This window comes from Hakea prostrata, chromosome 5 (genome assembly GCF_041222555.1).
Source record: "Hakea prostrata isolate BN-2017 chromosome 5, UWA_Hpros_2, whole genome shotgun sequence".
Classification (NCBI taxonomy): domain Eukaryota; kingdom Viridiplantae; phylum Streptophyta; class Magnoliopsida; order Proteales; family Proteaceae; genus Hakea; species Hakea prostrata.
The window spans coordinates 37,382,317-37,404,776 of record NC_142604.1 but is presented as its reverse complement, the minus strand read 5'-3'; the positions used below and the strand labels follow the sequence as shown (position 1 = coordinate 37,404,776).

Below are 22,460 nucleotides of genomic sequence, written 5' to 3'. Positions count from 1 at the left end.
GTATCAAATTACAAGTATGAAAATGAAAGTAGTAATTTTACATTTTTACTTGCCTCTATGATAGTGTGATGCCAAATAAGTGCCTTGTCATCTAATGATTCATTGATTCCCGATTTCAAAATGATTAACTATTAAATTTGTGTATGGCTTTGTAAAATAAAATTTGATTTAAAAAAAATCAAGAAAAAAGTATTATTACGTACAAATGTAAAAAAAGCGACAACTTTGGCGTTTATGCGGCAATAAGGCCCACAAGGCGACAATGATTAGGCAAAAAAGTGGCTGAAAAACTGCATGTCAACAAAGCGGTGACAAATAAGGTGGTTGAAAAACCGCCTTACCGCCTAGGCGGATGCTTTGAAAACCATGTCCTGATGTAACCTTGGAATACAGGGCTAGTGGTAGGATCTTTTCTAAGAAGCAGCAGGCAATCTAGGGTTCAACACACTGCTGTTTTAGGTTGAAAACTCAGTGGACAGCAGTTAAATTGCACCAAAATTTCTCTGGAAACCCAGTGGCTTGGTCTGGTTTGATTTCCAAACCTTGGATCTAGGTATAGGGTCTAGGGTTGACTGGAGAAGGTTTTGATGGTTTGGCCAGGTTTAGGATGTTCGGAAATAAAAAGAAATATACTGTCTAACAGAACCATAATTGCAGAATTTTTTCTAAGTTAGGGTTTGTGGAAATTTGGGCTTTTTGTATGTCTAGGTTATGGATAGGGTTGAATCAAAGGTAGAGAGGGTGGGAAATGGCATTCTTAAGAGGGTTGAGAGGTTAGGGAGATATGATTGTTTTGATGAAGTACGGTTTAGGGTTTCTAGAGGAAGAAGATGAATTGCAGAAAATTTTGAACTAATGGAATGAAGGCCTATATGAAGATGGAAGTAGGGATGAGTCTAGGGAGGGGTGCGATCCTATAAGTGAAGGGGGAGGGGAATAGGGTTGGGAATTCTAGGGATTTTGGATGGGAGGGTTGCTGTTGTGCCTCCAGGATGACAGGGAAGGGGGAGGGTGCTGCAAGCTGTCGGGTGAAAGGGGAAGGGTTGCGAAGGGTGTAAGCGAGTGGGAGGGGTAGGGAAGAGTCTGGGGTTACACTGGCTGTAGGAGACTTGAATTTGCAGAATGCGTGAAGAATTGTTACTGCCGCAGGCTTGATGGCAGGGGGGGGTGTGATGAAGATCTGCAGAATTTTAATTCAGACTCAGCCGTGGGAATATCCTAAATCTTATATGAATGATTTAAGATTGCTATGTTCAATATTTGCCCCTATTACAGTCTTACAATAAATGATTTAAAAATAGACCCCTAGTCTCCTATACGAAAAAGGGAAGGCCTAACTCAGTCTTTAGCTTATAGTTAACATAAGCTAAAATATGCTCAAAGCAAAGTCATAGCCAGCCCCACCAAAACTGATGAAAACTATTTAAAAAGTAAACCCCTCAACCAAAAAGTGGGGAATATCCTAAATCAACTAAAATTGACATTTGACTCAAAATTCAAATTAGAAAAACTGCTTCAATATAAGCACAAAGGTAAGCTATCAGAAATAAAACTATTAATCCTGTATGGGACTGTATTACTCCTAGGTTATGCCTGTAAAAGTGGCATGTTGCATAGAAAACCATGGGATCAAAGGGTTGTCAATATATGACCCAACCTGAAGCTTACTTCCACTAAAATAAACCCTAAGTGATCACCTATATCCTCATACTGTATGTACTAATAAAACACAAACAAGTTGAATGAGCATGAGTGGCTCAAAGCTGCAACATACACTTTCTTTAGAGGAAAATGGGAGTCAAGTTTTTGGAACTTGACTTGAATTCATTTATAACCAAGCCAAACCTTTGAATTGTTTTTGTGCGCTTTTGTTTGTCATGGGATAGGTTTGCTGCTTGGGAAATGCACCCTTTACGAGCATCAAGTTGTGTTGACAATAATCTTGTGCTTATGAGTGAAATAATTCTCAAGATGAATCTAATTTTCTGTTTTTTATTGATGTGCCACTAATGTTTTTGCTGGTCCTGCCCAATTACATTGTTTATTCATTCATAATCATTGCTATTGTGGCATCTTATAGGTATGCAATTATCCGTGATATGACTGCAGCTGGTCTTGGTTTAAACAAGTTCTGCTATGCTGGACTTATAGCTGCACATAGAAACAAGACACCTGTAACAGATGAGATAACTGCAAAAGTAAATGAGATATTATCATTTTTCTTTCACCTATATATTTATATATCTTTTTGTTTCTTATTAATCCCTCCTAAAGTAAAGTATTATGTTTTTGATGGTTGCTTTCTTGGGATAGATTATTGAGCTTGTTGAACAGTCGAAGGGCTGGTCTTCAATTGATGCTTCCAGTGATAGTGCCGAAAATGTGATGATGGGTGTCGCCGAGGAAGAACTATATAATCTCCCAACAGCAGAATTTGTACATAGACGTCTTTTTCTAAATAGGAAGCTGACAGTTTATCATGTTGCATTTCATGCTTGTGCAGAGCTTAAGAGCGTAGAGGTATAGTTTTGGCAACCATATAAACTGTATAACCCCAAATTATTGGGAATTAACTATGCATTGAGTTAAAAAAAATGTTTTTGTAATGTGGATATCCCAACATCTGGTTATTTTTTTGGTCTGCTTCATTAACCAACATTCTTACTGTGTCTAAGAGTATCAAATCATTATCAGTATATACAATTTTATGTGAATAAACCTGAACAATTCATTTTTCCTGGTTCATACTTAAGCTTGGAGCTACAACTGGCTTTCTTTCCTTAATGTGTTGACGTAGTTTTGGAAGATGGATTTTCAAATTAGAGGCATTTGTTCATTGGCTGGAGTAGTTGTGTGCAATCTGTGAAGCTGCATATTACGTTGATCAGAGCTAAATGATGCAATATTGAAGTGACACAATCATAGTTCGTCAAGGGCGACCCTGGCGGCATTAGAGGGCCTGAGGTGATACTCACCTCAGTTGGAGCCCGTAAGGCGGTCGCCTCAGGCTCTGAGGCGTCGCCTCGGGCTCGCCTCGGACGCCTCGGACGCCTCAGACCCTGAGGCGACCGCCTTATGGGATTTTAAAAAACCACCATTTTTTATTCCAAATCAAAGGCCAAAAATAAATTGGAAATTAGATTTCAATTGGGAATAATCTAATGGCTGAATGCTTATACAAATGTTACATGGGATCATTTGTAATATTAATTCATTAAAGTTTTATAGTGGCCTCCGGTGATTTTGTTCACCATCTCAGGCGGCGACGGTATGTCGCCGGCATGCTTTTTTTTTTTCTTCGTGTTTTAACAATGTTATGAGTTGTTACTCGTTGTTTAATTTCTATTTGGGGATTATTAACTGATTATTTACTTCTTTGTGACTTGCAAATTGCAATTAAAGTTTTTGTTGTGGTTCCTGTGACATAGCTACTTCTCTGTGACTTTCACGTGGTTGTTATTCATGTACTGTTCTGATGTCATACTCTGAACCTGCTATCTGATTACTACATCCTATCCTACTCCAAGTAGTATTTGATTACTGTTGTTTAAAGGTCATTCAACATCTTTCATACTCTGAACCCGCTATCTGGTTATTGCATCCTATTCCTACTCCAAGTAGTATGATACTTGGAATTAATTTAGGACCTACTATGTGTGGTTTGTAGTATGTTGGATGACTTAGAGGTAGGCTAAATGGCTAATATTAGTTTTTTTATTATATATAAGATAGGTTTATAATGAATTAGTGTATGAGATGTACATTAAAAAGTAAAAATTTTACTTAAAATGCCTCGACCGCCTCAAAAGCGCCTCGGAGGGCGCCTCGTCGACTCATCGCCCCAACTAGCTAAAACCTCCTCGCATCGCCTCGTCGCCGTGACAACTATGGACACAATGCAGACCGAAAGTCAATATGGCATATTTTGGTAACAGATATGAACCTCAATGCTTCCATCAACACACAAGCTTCATGGTCCTCTAAGCGTGCATGTGAATAATGTTTGCTGCTTAATCTGAGTGATTTGAGAGGGAGAGGCTTTTATATGCTTGTGTGTGATATTGGAAATTCCCTAAACATGGGGAAATATGGTGGGAACCCTTATAAGTTGCCTGTCATGTTGTAAACCTGTGGTGCATATTTTTGGAGAAAAGTGAGCCAAGGCATTGGCTGGCCTTTTGGATGCTTAGGTGCATTGGTATTGCCTTGTTTTATTAGGCAGCCGTGCGGAAATTAAAGACTTTCTATCAGAGTGCATAGTTTTAGACTTAGTTCTTCGTGTACAGTGTACCATTTAGGTCATTGCTCCTTTTCTGCTATGAGAAAAACACTTATTTCCCATGTTTTCTTCCAGCTCCAGTTGACATTTGTGTCAATGTGAGATTTGTCCACTTGCAAAACATTCTCAATCTCATTATTTTTGTCATGATTATAGATCTGATGTTCCCTTTTTTGTTGTTCACTTTGATGTTTGGGAAATCCAGAAGGTAAAAATTCTTGCTGAGATCTTGATCACATCTTGGTTTTGTGTTTTCTTGAGTTGAAAGAATTGGTGACATGCAAGTAGAACATCATCTCATCACTTTTTAATCTTGACTCAACTGGGTCAAGTCAGACCAAAGCCTTTGTTAGAAATGCACATTTTTGGTTGAAATCTTGACCTGAGGATAATCATTCCTGTGGAGCGACAGTTTTGAGTTTATTAGCGATTCTGACATAGAGGTTAGCCCACTGCAGCACCTATGCAAGTTTGGAGGCTATCGGATTGCCAGAATCCATTGGTTTGAGGAGAAGTACCGCCCATAGGCAGCTTAATTGTTTTATTTGGTTTAGTTTGTTTGTTTGTTGGGTCTTATGTGGTTGTTGGGTTTAATTTGCCTCATCTGAATTTTATTTGTGTTTGAATGCTGACCTAGTTTGAATCACAGTCCTAATAGGAGTTTACATCTACGTTCATTTTTGAATTTGAGTCCTTGGTTGTTAAGTTTTGTAAGAGTATTAGTCAAGTTAGGAGTCGTAATTAGAAGAGGATTCCTTTAGTTGGATGTCAGTATGTCAGTAGGATCTCAGATTTACTTTTATTTTTGAGTTTAAGTCATTGTTTGTAAAGTTATTGAAGAGTCCTAGTTAGGTTGGGATTCCCAAGTAGTAAGGGAGTCCCATAGTTACAGTTCAGTTCCTACAAGAATTGCATATCTACTTTTATTTTTTGATTTGGATCATCCTAGGTATGATAGTCTTTGTGTGAGTGAGTCCTTAGTCCAAGCAAGAGTCCTAGTTTGAGTTATTTCATAAAGTTAGTCCTAGTGTGACTGTGAGTTCCCTCTTAAAGGCTATAAATAGCCTCTCTAGATTGTAGAAGTCAGATTATGTTTATGAATAAAATTTGAGAACTGAATGAGCTTGGAGTTGTAGGTTCCCATGGAGGGAACTTGTGGCGGCTATTGATTGAAGATTTTGCTGAATTGTGAAACCCTGGATTCCTTCTTCTCCAAGTTAGTACAGCCAAACCCCACCCCGAGCCCCAACCCTCTCGCTCTTTCTCCCTCATCCGCAGCCTTCCCCATCCCCAAACCCTAAAGCCAAGTAAATGCTGCACCCCCCCCCCCCCAAAAAAAAAAAAAAAAATAAAAAAAAAAAAAAACAAATCAACCTCCCCCTTTCCCCATCCCTGTAGTAGGCTCCTATTCCCCCCCTCAACCCTAATCCCCTAACCCCCTCCCTTCCCCAGCCCTTTTCCTTTTCTTTTCTTGTTCTCTTTCTTTTAGCTTTCACTAGCTTTGGATTTTCCAGAAAAATCAAAACCAGAAATTTTGCCTAACGTAAAACCCTAGGCTTCCATTAACCAATACCTACCCATATTACAAACTAGACTCCTGTTTCCCTAACCTACTGATGTAATCCAGATCCTCTTTAATAAGAACCAGTAAATAAAGGGCTGTCCAAGGATTAGGAGAGGGTCTGTGCGTCTGTGGGTTGACAAGGAGACATTTTCGAGATCCTGGGAGCCTATGGGTGGATTAGGGTCTGCTTGGGATGACTTAAAATTAGTGGTTAAACTATTTTGATATTTGAATAAACTTGGGTTTGTAGGAGAAGGTATGGGATGCTCTACGGTTGATGAAAAAAGGGAGGGAATATCCTAGGGTCCTATGGGATGATCTTGGGTAACAAATTGTACCCAAGGGGAGGGACGGATTGAAGCATGAGTTAACAAACTGCTCATGTGAAAATCAACGAAGGAAGAGCAAAAGGGATTTTTAATTTTGGGATGGAGAATTAGGCGAAAAAATCATGGTGAGAGGAGGGAGAGAGTCTTAGACTTGCGGATGGGAGGGTGGGATGATTTTTGCGATTTCTATTTCTTTTCTTTGTTTTCCTTCTTTCTTCTTTCTTTTCTTTTCTTGAATTCTGCCACAAGAGTCAACAAAATAAAAAGAAAACAGAAAAATCAGAGAAACAGAAAAAGGGGGGGGGGGGGGGGTTGCTGCAAGATCCATGAAAAATTGAATTGCAAAAAGTTCTGCAAACCATGAAGAGGCTGCGATGGATCTTGGTTTTATATGCTGTTTGCAGGAATCAAGACAGAAAGATAGGGGAAGAAGGGGAATGGGGGTTTGGTGCTGCTGCAAGGAGGAAAGACGGGGGAGGGTTCTTGGTTGGATCACAGGTTTAGGGTAGGGGGGCTGTACTTGTTGAAGGCTAGATGCTTCCTTGAATTGTTGGTTGAAGGCTGTAGATGCTTGCTGGAATTGTTGGTTGAAGGCTGAAGATGCTTGCTGGAACTGCAGAACTGAACTTAGAAGCTTGAAGAATGGAAACTGGGACAACCGTAGGGTCCCCCTAAAAGGAACCCTGCCAATACCTTTGTCGCTGCAATACTCTCAATTAATTTATTCATGAAAACTGCTTTCTTTTGTAATACACGATGAGAATATATAGGCTTTACAAGACTCCAAAGTAAACCAACTTCAAAAAGACCTAACTTGACTCAACTAGGGAACTAACTCAACAGCCTTTACAACTAAATAACAGCCACATAAATAAAAGAACTTATTTTAAAACAAAAGACGTAATTATCCCTGAAGAGTCCCACTTAAAAGGAGGACTCTCTAGGACACAATAACTCAAGTACCAACTCAATCTAATAATGCAAAACATAATTGGATTCAGAAAAGAAAATAAAGAATCGTCTAATTAGGGCTGGAAAATGACCAACTTGCCTCTACAGGGGTTTGTCCAGCCGTGGGTGCGCCATCTTGGTTGGGCGTTGAGGCCCAAACCAGGGTTTCAGCAAGGGGGAGGGGTGACCCCTGTTCACATCACCTACCTTCGGTTCTCAATTCAGCCCCTCCCTTCCCCCTAAACCCTAGAAATCCCTGCTCTTAGAAATCACATGGAATTTTTTTCCATGCATTTTCCCAAAAGCCTTCTGGTTTGAAGGTCTCCTTGCTTCCACGTTTCTGATGAATCACTTGCCATCAAAATCTTCCTCTTAGCAGTCCTATCACACACTGCTTTCTGTGTCTCTCGTGAAATATTTGTCTGTATGTTAGTGTGTGTTTGTAATTCTGACTTCACAATACTTAATTCTACATCTTTAAAGTGGATCTTCCTTACTGTCCAACTTGAAAGGGCTACAAGTGCTTCCACCCCCTTCTCAAAGAAGATTTGTTTCCCGAGGTGTTACTTTTTTTGACTCTGTTCCCTCCTTCTGATATATGTGGCAACATTTTCAGGAGTATGGGAGTTTTTTTTTTGTCAGTTTCCTTCATTTTAGTTTGCTAGTTGTTTGCTGTTACTGTTATTTGTTAAGAACCGGCTTAGGCCTTTCTTTTTAGCGTTTGATTCTGTTTTTGAGTCTTCTACTTTCTCGTAGCTTTTCACTTGTTGGAACTACTCCTAGACCAACTCTAGTATGATCATTCCTTATCTTATCATTCCTAGGTTTGCCACTCATCCATCTTATTATCCTCATTTTAACTATATTGAGTTTATCTATTGATGCTTTTTGATACACACTACCTTGTATACCATAGTTGGTTGTACGACGGTCCTATAAAATTTTTAGTTTAGCTTTAAAGGAAAACATCAATCACAAATACCCCAGACTTACTACTCTGTTTCATCCACCCTATTTTCATTCTTTGGGAAGCATCAACCTCTATATCACATTTTTATTTATTTATTTTTTATGATTGAGCCAAGGTACCTAAAACAATCGCTTTGAGGAATCTCCTTCTCATCAAAGTTTCCCCACCTTATCATCTACCCAATCAATATCAAAGTTACAAACTAGATGTTCTGTTTTTTTTTCTACTTAGTTTAAAGCCTTTTGATTATGAAGTTGCTCTTCATAATTCTAATTTGGTATTAATCCCTACTTGTGTCTCATTTATCAACACAATATCATTAGCAAAAAGCATACATTAAGGGGACCTCATCTTGAATGTTTTTGGTTAATTCATCCATTATAATTGCAAATAAATATGTACTTAAAGCTGATCTTTGATGTGGTCCTACTGTAATTTGAAATTTACCACCTTGTCCCCTCACCATTTTTACACTTGTCATTAATGACTGAACCATCATACATATGTTTATCTATGTTTACGTATCTACTTGCAACATTATTTTCTCTAGTTTTTTCCAAATTAACGCTCCAAGGACTCTATCATAAGCTTTTTCTAGGTCAATAAAGATCATATGAAGATCTTTCATACACTCTCTATTACCTTTCCTTAAGTCTCCTAATAAGTTAAATAGCTTCCATTGTAGATAGTATGACTCTATCCCATAATTTGATAGTATGAATATTCAGTTTGATGCCTCTATAGTTATTATAGCTTTAAATATCTCCTTTTTATTTTTGTAAATTGGAACCATGATACTTCTTCTCCATTCATCTGACATATTCCTTCTTCTCATAATCTTACTAAACAACTATACCAAATACGACCTAAATTTTTTCCCTTTTTATTTTTTATTTTTGGTGGGGGAGGGTGTCAATTATATATATATATATATTGGGAATGGTAAACCTTGCGTCACTCAATAATTATGCACTTTAAATGTATTCTTTTTCTTTTTCCTATTATTACTGTGTTAATTTTGGGTCTTTGTTTGTAATCATAGACACTGGAAAGACTCTCAGAGATGCTCAAGAAGGATAATAATAATGCTGATGTATTTATACTGATGCAAACTATGAGGTAAATCTGCTTAAATTATATTTCTGATTGAACCTTATATTCGTAATTTCATTATTCTACCTTTTTCCTTTCATGAATTTTACCGAACGCTTAAGTTGGTCATTCTTCATGTAGCTGTGAAGTTATGGTTTCCATTACCTTTCATGATTCCATTGCTTGAGTTGACATGAATGTTTTGAGTGTTATGCATTATGATCTAACTGCCTATGTTTTCCGTATGTGCCTAATGCAGTTATTATGGTTCTTGATCTACTCATCCTTAATCCTTATATTGGTGCTGAAATCATTACCATGATCTGCAATTTCAGTACTTAATATCTTAGTTAAATCAAACTATTTTGTTGAGTTTAGGTTAGGTAGCCACTTAGTTTTTGCACTTGTAAGTCCTAACTCATTATTATCGCGGGGCATGACAATTGAAATGAGTAGCATTCTACTTAAGAGACATGGAGAAATGGCACGTCTATTTTCTCATCTTGGAACATTACTGGCATCTATCTTATGTGTTACTTGCTGGAGACGAGTGATGAGTGCTTGACAGGTTTGATTAACTGATGAGACTCACTTTTGATGCATTCTTTCGCTGTATATACTGCTCAAGACTCTTTAACCTGCTATGCATGATGCTCAAAACTCTTTTACCCATCAAACCTGGCTGAGTAAATCATTGGCTCTAATCTGGTTTAACCTGTAAATCCTCACTGCATGCAGGTTGTCTGTCCTTTGGATTATGGCTTGATGGGGCTTTTGTTTCTGTGCTTACTGTTCCTGTTTTTGTGCAGCATGGCAGTGGCTTCCATGTCATCTGTATAAGTGTATACCTTGTGCATGTGCTATGTGTCCTGCATGCAGGTTGTGGTACTTGTGCTTATTGCTCTCCCAGACCACCCCTCTTAGATAAATTATATTTTTAGGCCCCTTGATATGTCGTTGTGACTGTTGACCCCTGTCAAGTTAGACCAATGCTCAATCGCTCAAACCTGCCTGATCGACCCTAGTTAAATTGGAGTGTTTTCCCTCCCTTAATCTAAAATGGAAAGTTACAAGCGGGTAATCTATTTGGTATTCAGAATAAGAGTTGCCTTTTCCTTTTCTTTTGAGGAATTGGGGTTCACAACTTTAGCAGTCCATCTATCTCTATAGAGTTGGAAAAGTGATTCTCTCTTTTTGGGGTAGAAAAGTCATTCTTCCTGTCTGTCCTACTGTCTAGAATAGGAAGTTATGAACTGATTGATTCCCCCATAAAATGGCTTTCCTGTCAGATGGTTGAGGCCCTATTGCCATACCCATCCTTCATCAAAACCACCGGTTTGTTTTGCTGACTCTCCTCCTGTCCTTTCTTTTCTTCATCATGTCTACTGCAAAACAGAACTCTCATTATTCGTTGCTTTCCTACTTATAGACAAGGTTCAGGGTTTCAGATTTCAACCCTGGCCAAACCCGAAATTCTCAGGTTTTTACAGAAGCCTGAGGCTGGGCAAATCAGAACATAGGCTTTGATGCCTATAAAATGTTTTTTTCCATCCAAAATTTCTTCTTTTTGGGTGCTACATACTTGTACCATTTTACACCTATTCCATGAATTAGTGACACATGCACAACCAGAAAAAGAGAAAAATGTTGCTTGTGGTTTGGATACAATGATGCAGATTGAAGAGGATTAACTATGCTCTTGCAGTGCAGGATCTTAAACAGAACCTGCTAGTATGGGGTCTGATTTAGGGTTAAGGATATGATGGTACTGTCACTTATTTCCGGTAAACGGACAGGTGTAAAGTGTATGTGGCTTGAAATTGGGAGGTTCTAATTGACAAATTGGATAGAATTTAGCTTAGGAATCAGAGTATAGCGGAATCCAAAAATTAAAGAAGGGGCTTGATGTAGGGTGTTTACCAATCTATTAGACTTGTGGCTTAGAATGGAAAGATGAACAAGGTTAATAGGTTGAGGGAAGTTAGGGAAAAGGGTTAATGGGGGAGACAGTTTAGGCCTGAAGCGTAGAGGGACTGTAGGGTGTTGGAAGTGATGATTTCCTCCAAAGGAGAAGCCAAATTGAGGATTAACAGTTAACAAAATCCTTGGTTGCAGGTTTGATTGATGTAACCGCAAACCTGAAATTATTCAAAAGGGAAGGGGGAAGGGGGAAGGGGAAGATGGAAGGTGGCAGTCTGGATATGATGATGCACTGGATCTCAGCTGCAGGTAAGATGTGTTTACCTAGAATCTCTCTTGGATATTACACACCAAGACAACCTGGATATGACCCACCAGGTCAGGTTCCCACGATGGAGAACATAATTCGGCAATAATGGTCTTTGTGAGACAACAACAGAATATCAACATCCTAGGTTTCTTTTACTTATTAACATTGGGGAATTAAATAGAAGGTCCCAACTTTGAAGTAAAATTGGATATGGACTCTTGAAACTGAACTAAGTTTCAGCAATTTAATTCATGCTCGAGTCTTTAGAAAGCTCAAAAAGAGTTAGAAAAGTCTAAATAACTAGTAACAAACTGGGAAACTACTAAGAGACAATAATTATATAATGGGAAAACAGCCCCCACTGATATACTAATGATCCCCAGCAAACTAACCAACCAACGCATAATTACTAAGCCCCCCGAGCCGAGCGATGATGTGGCACCCAATTTAAAACCCAAAAACCCTACCATCCTTACATTTACCCTGCAAGAAACCCAATTAATTGAGAAAAAAAACAAACGTTTACCAAAAAAATCACCAAAATAAAGAAATAATAATTGAAAAAATTAAAAAGAAACCGAAGAGGAGGGAAGAAAACAACCAAATTGGAACCGAAACACCACCGAACCCCAGCAAGATGTGGCACAAGGTGGGTTAGTAAAGGGAAAGTCTAAACCCCATGGGGAGGGTACGGTTACATATTAAAAGCACCGGCCCCCAAAATAAATAAATAAAATTGTGGTTCCCCCACGATGCTAGAGGAAAGGTGGGAAACCAAACAATGAATTTGCCAATTTCTTTAATTCAAAATAAATAAGTTTAGTGAAGGTGGAAAACCAATATTTTTTTAATTCAAAATAAATGAAGTTCGGGTAAAATTGACATTTAATCTCGTTTTTATAAATGGGGTAGTATCGTCTTTTGATTTCTTAATTTTAATGAAGGACAAAGTGGACATTACATATCAAACAACGGCACTTCACCGTTATAAGGAAGGGGGGCAACAGTAATTTTGTAAAGAACAGGGTTTTATTAGTAATAAAATCAAAGTACAGGGGGGCAACAGTAATTATCCCTTATATAATTCGTAATGTCCCTAACTTACAACTGACTCCCTTTTGTCTAGGAAATCTACTTAAAACAAATAAATCACTGCCGTCTTAATGTCAAAAGGCTCTAAAGAAAGGTCCTTACTACCCTAACTTAAAATTACTGAAACAAATGACTAAAAATAGAATAAAACTGCTGGGGAGTGACTTTAGGAGTCCTTTTTGACCTTCCTCTTGCTGCGGATATATGTTCTTGGAACTGCGTCACCCATGGTTGCAAGTGTAACCTGAGTGCTGCTGCTAGCTTTATTATAAACATTGGTTGCTTTTGGTTTAACTGGTGGAAATATAAATATGTAGGTCCAAACTCCAAACTTGAAGTTTTGACCAAAACTTAAAAGCTTACTCCAAAACTTAAAAGCTTACTTATAGTATCTTCTGCTCAAGACAAAATTTAGTGGCTGGATTATCTGCTGAAGAAAAGTTTAGTGGTTGAAGCATGCACGAGGTAGATTAAGAGCATGATCCTGGTGTTGTGAAGTACCGCAAACATCAAATTCTTGGTTTTATCTGTTGTGGCCTTTAAACACAAATTTTAAATTCTGCGGAAATGAACCATTACGTGTTGACTTTTTACAATATTCTTGTTGTTGGGCAAGTAAAAAGATCTTGATTCCAACCGTGGTGTCAATCCATTGTGAAGTCAAGATATCCTGTAGTGGGGTCAAAACCAGGTCGAAAGATGGTCTTTTCCCCTGACCAACTCTAGCTGCTGGTTTTTAAACCTTATTGATGGCTTTTTGAGCTGGTCTTAGCATGCGGCCTGTTATTCACGTTATACACTCCATGCATGAGTTATTTTCTCAAAATAAACAATCAGAATGCTAGTTTTGATTTGTACCCAAGTTTGATAGTGTATATTATTGTTGGATAGTGGCTGGAACCAAGATAGATACTTATTTGAGCTTTTGTTACTAAAATATTGTTTATAAATAAGCAAACACCCCAAGTTTGAAACCAACAAAGATAGTTATAAAAAAAGGTAAAATTCTTATAGGAAAAAAGTTAATTCTCCAGTTCAAGAACAAACACTAGATTTTCGGATAGCAGGTTCAGTTTTCAACCTTTGCTAGGTTTTTCGACTCAAAAAATTTCATAAATCTTAATACGGTTAAACATTGCCAAAAATCAAAAGTATGGTAAAATGTCTGAAAAAAATTTCATAAATCTTTATACGGTTAAACATTGCCAAAAATCAAAAGTACGGTAAAATGTTTGTTTGTCTTGATATCTTAATTTTTTTGTTCGTTTAGAGTGATTTCTGCACCCCACATCAAGTTTGATCGGGACATAACTCTTACTATAATCAGATCTTGGAATTATTGGATTTGTGGGAAAGCTTTCCACAAGTCTCATATTGCTTAAATGTGATTTATATTGGAGGAGTTAATTTCTGGTTAAACTTAGGACCCGCTTGATAACCCACCGAAAAACAGTTTTTGGTTTTTTCTTGTTTGGAGGCAGAAAAATTGGCCAAAACTGTTTGTTATAGCCATTTTGTTTCGCATTATTTTTGCAACATAAATTGAAATTTTTTTGCTTTGAGAAACACTTTGGACTGTATGATAACCCACCAAGTGCTTCTGCTTTGAGAAACACTAGAAACCGTTTCGAGTATTTCTGGAAGAACACTTTTTTAGGCATTTGATAAAACTTGCTTTTGGGAATAGGAAATTTGAAAATTGTGATAAAATTTATGAAATTTGCTGCTGGTTTGTCTAGAGTGTCAAATTCCAAAAATACCCCTTCTAAAAATGTCTCACTTAAACCCAACCCACACCTGATTTTGCTTCAAGAAATAGATGCAACATCAAATAATTATTGTGCCGAAAGTGTTTCTTGAAGCAAACATTTTCATAAATTTCAATTTATGTCGCAAAAATCATGCAAAACAAAACAGTTTTATCAAACGGTTTTTGACCAATTTTTCTACTTCTTGAGGCAAGAAACACCAGAAACTGTTTTTCGGAGGGTTGTCTAAATGGGTCCTTTGTTGTTGTGTCTATCTCTTGAAGCAAAAGTTGGGCGTGGGTTGGATTTTAGTGAAACAGCTTTAGAAGGGGTATTTGTGGAATTGGGCACTCTAAATGTGACAATCTGCTAAAATCCCCTAAAGACTCTGATAGTGTTCTACATCCATGGATGGAGCACGACAAGGTTTGGAGTTGGAGGATGAGGACGAGAGTTGTGATTGGAGTTGGAGTTGGAGGAGGAGGACGGGAGTTGGAGTTGGAATTGGATTTGGATCCCTGTTCTTCTATATAAATTTAAAGGCATTCATGATTGGGAACAAAACAAAATCCAAACTGGATTTAAGTGATTGTTGTTGAAGATGATCGATCTTCTTGAAGTCAATCCATTTATTCTTTTATCAGGTGAAATCGAGGACCATGGATCACTTGTGACGTCAATATGGTCAGTCAAGATAGCATTCAGAATTCCATTCTCCAATTCTGTCATCCATTTATTCTTTTTCCAGTCATCAACTCAGCCATATAGAGCTTTTTGTTACTTCCAATTTTTGGGAAAAGGTGGTGGGGTTTATATGTTAATATGCCATGATTAAACAGTATGAAATAGAAGAAAGTAAAATCATCCAACAAGTAGTATTAGAAGACAAAATCAGCAGCTCAAAATGGAGGAACTCCCACACAGAAAAATATACAGCATGATCCCAACACTGTCTATTTCTGGTCCATATCATCTTCTCAAGACTTCAGGTGCAATGTAATATGCACTGCCAATGATATCTTTGAATACTTCAGCTGTTGGTAGGATTAAAATGAATAATAATTAGTTGAGCTGAACTGCTTAACAGCTTTGAGTAGCCTCTAGTGTTATGGTCTTTCATGCATTGGAAAAGGGAGAAAAAGGATTATGGGTTCTCCAAAAGGTCTGATGATAATGGTTGAAGAAACAGGAACGTGAATTATGAAAATATTTGCATTTAACCATTATGCCCATAAATTTTATTCCAAGTCATAACTACATTTTGTCAATTTCTACTACAGAACCCAGATTTTAAATTTCCTACAATTATTCCCAATCAACTCTGGTTGCTTGACTGAAGATCATAGACCCGATTGAATCATCGATTTGGGACCAACAACAATTACTAAAACCTACTTTTGATTTTGTTTTGTTCCCAATCATGAATGCCTTTAAATTATATAGAACAACAGGCATCCAAATCCAACTCCAACTCCAACTCCAACACAAATAGTTAAACCTATTTGAGTTGTAATGTGGCCAAATTACTATAATTAAACTATATTAGTAATTATCAAAATGCAATGGACATTTTTAACGTGATAAATATTGATTTAAAGTCTACAATGACAGTTTTTGTAAATTTGATTACAGTTTCCAAATTTGTTTAAAAAAAGACAGATTTTATCAAACCCCTGCGGGTATTGTTTCTACTTTCAGAAGCAAAGTTTTATCAAATGCCTCAAAGAGTGCTTCTGCTTCTAGAAACACTCACAACTGTTTCGGGTGTTTCTTGAAGCAGAAAAACTTGGTGTTTATCAGATGAGTCTTAATTTGGCGTACACAAATGCTTATGATTTTTTTTTTTATTTTTTTTATACATCAAAATAAACGAATATTTTAATTGAACATTTCCGTTTCTAGCAATGCATTGTCAAATTATGAAATTTTTGATCTGATAAAAACCATGGCATTAGAAAATTGAAATTTGCATTTACCGTTGAAAATCCTGTTTTTTGTTCCTGAACACCCGGCTGGGAAGGGGGTTGGATTGTTTTTACTTTTTGTCCTTTTATAAAATGGCTTTTGTATTATTTTTATCGGATTCAATTTTTTTCCTTGTGGGGGGGGGGGGGTTTCACGGGTTTAGTGTTGGGGGCATAGCTATTAAAGCAGCAGAGCAACCATGGCATCTGAGAGTTCCCCTTAAGTGCCATGGCAATTAGGTGCCCATATGGTGTTGCCATGGCAAACAACACGTTCTTGCTTACAGGTTTTTTGTATCCAACCATTTTATGTGGCATAAATAGCATATTAAAACTTATGTAATTCTACCTAGAAGCTAAGCAAATATTGTAGTATCATAATAATGCGAGATTATCATAAAAAATAAAATATAAATAAAAAGACAAACATGAGTTCATCGCATCATAATACAATAGCAATATAGCACAATAATAAATGCTTATGGTTCTTATAAGTATAAAATTATTGTACTGATGACCTCAGCTCTCATTTGATCCTCTGTTTCTTTCTCTTGTAATTATTTCATGCTTCTTGTTCCATGGTAACAAAGTGAACCCCCAATAGGATGTTGTAAAATAAATTTTGGTCCTTTAAGAAAACCCCCAAAAAATGAAATCTAAATGCAACATGTCAAAGAAGCAACCACTCAACTCATAAGGTGCCACATGGTGTACAAGATGTTGCCTTGGCGTCTCCTAGAGACATGAAGGTTAAATAGTTTTGCATACACAAAAAGCGGACCATCACTCTGGGCCTCCTAAAACATTTGACAATTATTGTTTTGGGGTGTCTGTTTATTTATGAATAATACTTAAATGGGCATAGATCAATATTTGTGCTGTGCCTGTCCTGTTTTCCATGTGGGTTTCCACAAAATTTTCAGGGTCAGGTGGTGGTGATGAGGCTGAAACATGGAGATGATCCACCCATTGGATTGGGCTGGACAGAAAATTCAAAAAAAACTGTGGATAGGTTGCCTGATAATCATGGTATCCACAGAATCAGGAAATTCAAGTAAGCCAAAACTCCAGAGGGGCCACTTAAAGTTTAGGTTAGGGTAAATGATGGGGGTTGTGTCAACTAATTAGGAGGAGAGTTATGCTTTGTGTTACAATTAAATCAGGTTGTTAGATCTGGAGTTATGAAGGATTAGTAGAAACAGTACTGAAGGGTAGAAAAGTAATTTCAGAACATTGGCTGCATGGAAGTGTCTGGTCCCTCTTAGGGTTATTGAAAGATTTCATCAAAATTTAAACAAGTTTTAACTTTTTTAGATTTGGCTGGAGTATTCTTAGTTTCTTACAAAAGACACCGTGTGGATGAACTTCTGTGAGTTTGTTGGAAGGTTCCCAAACAGCAGTTTATTTGAACTTGAACAGGATTAGATCTATTGATGTTAGGATTTTAATGGAACTCTCTTGCAGTAGCTAGAAATGAATGAAGAGTATGAAGTACCAAGGCTTCGGTAGATTGTGGATGAATTCCATTGTTGAAATAGGCTTTGGGGGCATATTCATGTGAATGAGGATTTTCAAAACCAAAAATAGGAAAGGGGAAAGAAGAGAAGATTTTCTTTAATCTGATCCCTTTACCTATTACTAGCTTTCAAAGCTTTACTTGTATTGTAGATCCTTGTAGAAGGTTTCCCAGTCAAGATGAGGATCAAGTGTTCCAGACACAAGAACCAGGAACTGGAGTTCTCAACTCCAAACGGGGGCTTGACTGCCTAAGGAGCTGGCTTCCAAAGTCAGCAACATGCTTGTCAATCCAGCAATGGAGGCTTTTCCACAGCCAAAACAGGAGTAAGGTTCCAAACCTTAGCACCAATGGAACTTCAACATTTTTATGTTTCTCCAAGAGTAGGGAGCAGCCAGCCATAACAGCTTCACAAGAAATTTCATTTCAATAGTTCATGTCTTTTATTACTCTCACAATGGGGCTACTTCTAGGGAATACTCAGCTTACAAACTCGAAAGTGAGAATAGGAATACTAATGACAGCCAACCCAAATTCATTGTTGAAATCAAGTTCTTAAAACCAGCTTAGGACTGAAATTCAAACTAACGTTTTACTCATTCTATTTGAAAGAAGCTCCTAACTTCTAGCTTACTGAGTAGCTAAAGCTAAAGTCATGTGACTTCAAGCGGTAAATAACCTCTAAAACATAGTTTAACTATTTAAAGGAATTTAAATTTGTCTACCACCTTGATTATGTTTTAGAGGCCATAGGCGAGGCCTGTTACCTAGTAAACCCCATGGAACAAAGGGTCAAACCCCTATATGACCTGACCCTAAGCTTATTCCCCTAACAAGAAGGCTATATTGGTCGTGAATCTGCATCAATGTGACTTGTAGAAGATTCTTTCATGGAGTTGGAGTTTTTAACAGGAGCATCTTCTTTAAGTTTAAGACCTGAAGGAAACCTTGATGGAGAAGGTGGATCTTCAACCTTGATGGATGGAGTGCTTGATTCCAGTAGAAGCTTAGACTTCAAACATCCAGGAGCTATCTGCGGAGACTTGAAGTGCTAAGCAAAAGGATCCAACCAAGAGGAACAATGCAACAGCAGCTTTGGTAAAAATATCAATTAAACCACTTCTGATATCTTTTCTGCACAATGGGGTGTTTTTTTAGTGGCTGAAAGCCCAATAATGTAAGTCTTTATCTTTCTAGGGGTACAAAAGACAGCTTAAAATGCAATGATGCCTATCACATGCATGGAGATGTGAACTGCCTAGCTAATACAACATGAAATGACTCATATACCCTAACTTAAGTTGACCTACTAATGAACAAACTGCAACCCCCCCCCCCCCCCCCCCAAAAAAAAAAAAAAAAAAAAAAAAAAAAAAAAACTGAACCATGGTCCAGATGAACTAACCAACAAACTCTTAAAAAAGCTTTTCGTACTATGCTTAATTACCCATGTATTTGGTCCATTAATTGGACCAATTACAATGTAAATCCATGAAACAAACATAACCCTGCTAAAAATTCTCTCCCTTCTAGTTTTGATGTGTGTATGACAATTCGTAAGTGCGTCTAGCATTGTAGCCATCATTCTGTTTATAATTTTGTGTCGTCATTTTGTTTATCCTTTGGTTTTGATACCTACTGTACTACTACTTTTAAAACATTCTATTCCTAAGTCTATTGTAAGGGCATTGTCTAGTCATGTTTGGCTTCTTGTTATGACTGAGGAGCTATCTTCATTGGAGGACAACCAGAGTCCAGACAAAGGATCTTGTTCCTTTTCTGATGTGAACCAAACTCTAGGCTCTAGGGTTTATTTGTCTGAATATTGCCCTAGAATCAAGCTCAATCCAGAATCCTCTTTCCTTAGAATCAGAAGTCTTAGTGTAAGGTTTTTGCAGCAATAGATAGAAGCTAGGGTTTGGTTAGGGTTCGAATAGGTTTTGGCTAGGCTTATACATCTTGGGTTTAGGTTTCCAAGCTTCACACCTTGCTGTAACTGAAATTTCAGAACTGGAACTTGTGGTTTGAGGTCTGAATTCTAGGGTTTGTTAGGTTTTGAAGAGTTCTAGGGTAGGGCAAGGTTAAGGTTAATCTTAATATTCTTTTGTAATTTCAGATTTAATGTCAAGGGGTTAGAGTCTTAAAATTAGGTCTCCTAGTTGCAGTGGGACTCTAGAGGTGTCTACTAGGGTTAAGGCTTTGAGGGAAGGCATCATAGTTGTTAAGGCGTCACCTAATCGTCGCCTAGGCGTCCAGGTGCCTTCGGAGCGCCTCAAATCGGCGTCGCCTTATTTTTAGGCATATAGCTTTTTTTTTCTTTTTTAAATCACATGAAAGATGCCAAATTGAAGGCGTATATTGAATTATTTATTAGATTCCGATTGTAAAGTATCTATTGTTTGAACCTATATGCATATTTATAATGATGCTACATGGGATCAAAATAAAAAAATAAAAACAAACAAAATCGAAAGAGAATAAGTTCTTGACTCGAGTCTCACACTCTCACTCTAATCCTAATCTCTTTCTCTTTTGCTCTCTTCTTCTCTTGGATTCCCGCGACGACACTCCAACAAGCAGTGGCCAGCGACAGGCGACTTCTTCTCTTGGTTTCTTCCCGCGACTTTTTATTTAGGACCTACTATGTGTGGTTTGTAGTATGTTGGATGACTTGAGGTAGGGTAATATTATTTTTTCTATTATATAAGCTATGATAGATTTATAATGGATTAGAGTGAATGAGATGTACATTAAAAATCTCACTTAAAACGCCTCAACCGCCTTAAAAGCGCCTTGGAAGGCATGTCGTCGACTCATCGCCTCAACTAGCCTAAACCGCCTCATATCGCCTCGTCGCCGTGACAACTATGGAAGGCATAGAAGGTATGGAGAAGATACTTCTAAAAGGGTTTGGAGTTTGGTTGAGGGGTTTAGGAGTTATGAAGGTTTTAGTAAACTAGGGTTTACGGGTTTCTAATGGTAGGAGATGAATTGCAGAAAATTACAAAACCTAATGGAGGAAGGTTTAACGGGGAAACTAAAAGTAGGAATAGGGCTTAGGGGAAGGTGTGATCCCATAGGGGAAGGGAGGGGTTGAGTGGGGTAGGGAATTTAGGGTTTTAGAGGGGAGGGAACCGGCTGCTACCATAGGGAAAAAGGGGGAATGGGGGGAGGGTGCGTGGGACTTATTGAGGAGGGAAAGGGAAGGAGAGGGGCTGGGTGGACTTACTTGGATAGGGGTTTGTCATTGCTGGATTACTTGAGGATTGGTGCTGCCACAAGCTTGAAGGAGGGAGAATTAATGAAGTGAACTGCAGAATTTTATCACACAAACAGCTTTGGGATTCCTCTTAAGAACCCACGAGGCCACGACTTCATTTTATTCAATAAACTCAAGTCCAGTTTGTTACAACCCAGAGTGACTTATTTATAGCCTACATGAAAGAAAAAATAATAGCACTTCAACTTCTAAAAAGAAAACAAACTAGGACTTGAACTTGCATACAAATTCTAAATAAAACTCTTAGTAGTTCAACTCATACAAGGAATCTTCATAACTAACTCTGGAGAGTTCCAATTTGAATTCTAAGAGTAGATGTTGATTCCTTGCAAGGACTACAACAACTTCAATGGTCTCCTTCACAAACTACGAATCCAACCCTAACAAGGAATCTTTAACAACTTGCCAAATGATGACTCAGTTTCGAAAATAAAAGTAGATCTAGGGTCCTAACATGCTGGACCCAATGATACCCTATCTTGGGCTCAACAGAAATTACCAAAAATAACCAAAATACCCCTAGTGGGATTAGGGGTCGTAAAGTTTTTTTTTGGGGGGGGGGGGGGGAGCAACCCTAGGCCCTATGCTGCCCCTGGAAATGATTTACATCAATTCGTTCTGGTAAAAAACCCGCTTTGCTTGTCATTGGGTTTTTGCAGCTAAGGTTAATCTTGGTGGTCTTTCGGCTTGCTTGAGGACCCACCTTATGGGTAAGGGGTATGCCCAAGTGTATGTAATTGATTTGTGAACTCCTTATCTCCTGTGGTGAAGGATACTCCTACGCACATTTTGATTTTCTTGGCTGGTACTCTTAACTTTTCAGTTGGATTTGAAAAAGTTGCTTTGTTTGTGGGGATCTCTATAAAGAAGTACATTTGGAGCATCCTCCTGGGGTTGTCGTTCAAGGGGATATGGTATGATGTGTAAACACAGGAAGTATGTGTATGGGCTCAAACAATATCCTTCAGCTTGATTTGGTCAGTTTACTGAGGTTGTGTTGGAGTTTGGACCAATCCAATCCAGTACAATACTGATCATTCTGTATTTTCCAGGCATTTGATGTGGGGATATTTTTTCTCATTGTATGTGGATGATTTTGTATTTAAAGGAGATGACCCTTCAAGTATAGAGAAGTTGAAGGTCCATCCACAACAGGATTTCTAAGTTGAAGATTTGGAGAGAGATTTATTGGGTGGAAGTGGCTCAATTGAAGAAAGGAATCTTACTTTTACAGCGTATGTTATTCATCTTCGTTCAAAAAGAAGATTATTAGGATCTGAATCTTTCTGGATACGCTTGCAAGTCCAAACACATTGCTTACAAGTGATGATGTTGATCATGGTCAGAAAACTGAGATCCCGCAATGCATCTCTCTTTTTCCATTTGGTGAGACTTGATGATGTGCGAGACAAGATGATGCACTTATAGCACATAGGGTCTCAAGT

General features: G+C 37.9%; 1 protein-coding gene across 1 annotated transcript in view; it reads left to right on the top strand.

The window, feature by feature from the left end:
- The window catches only part of LOC149015898 (Pentatricopeptide repeat (PPR) superfamily protein), a 52,206-nt gene that overhangs the window by 16,640 nt on the left and 13,106 nt on the right, over positions 1–22,460 (top strand). Inside the window, exons 7-9 of the mRNA XM_089156432.1 lie at positions 2,081–2,198; positions 2,314–2,520; positions 9,136–9,212. Of these exons, the coding sequence (XP_089012558.1) occupies positions 2,081–2,198; positions 2,314–2,520; positions 9,136–9,212 (402 nt within the window). The remainder of the gene's footprint in view (positions 1–2,080; positions 2,199–2,313; positions 2,521–9,135; positions 9,213–22,460) is intronic.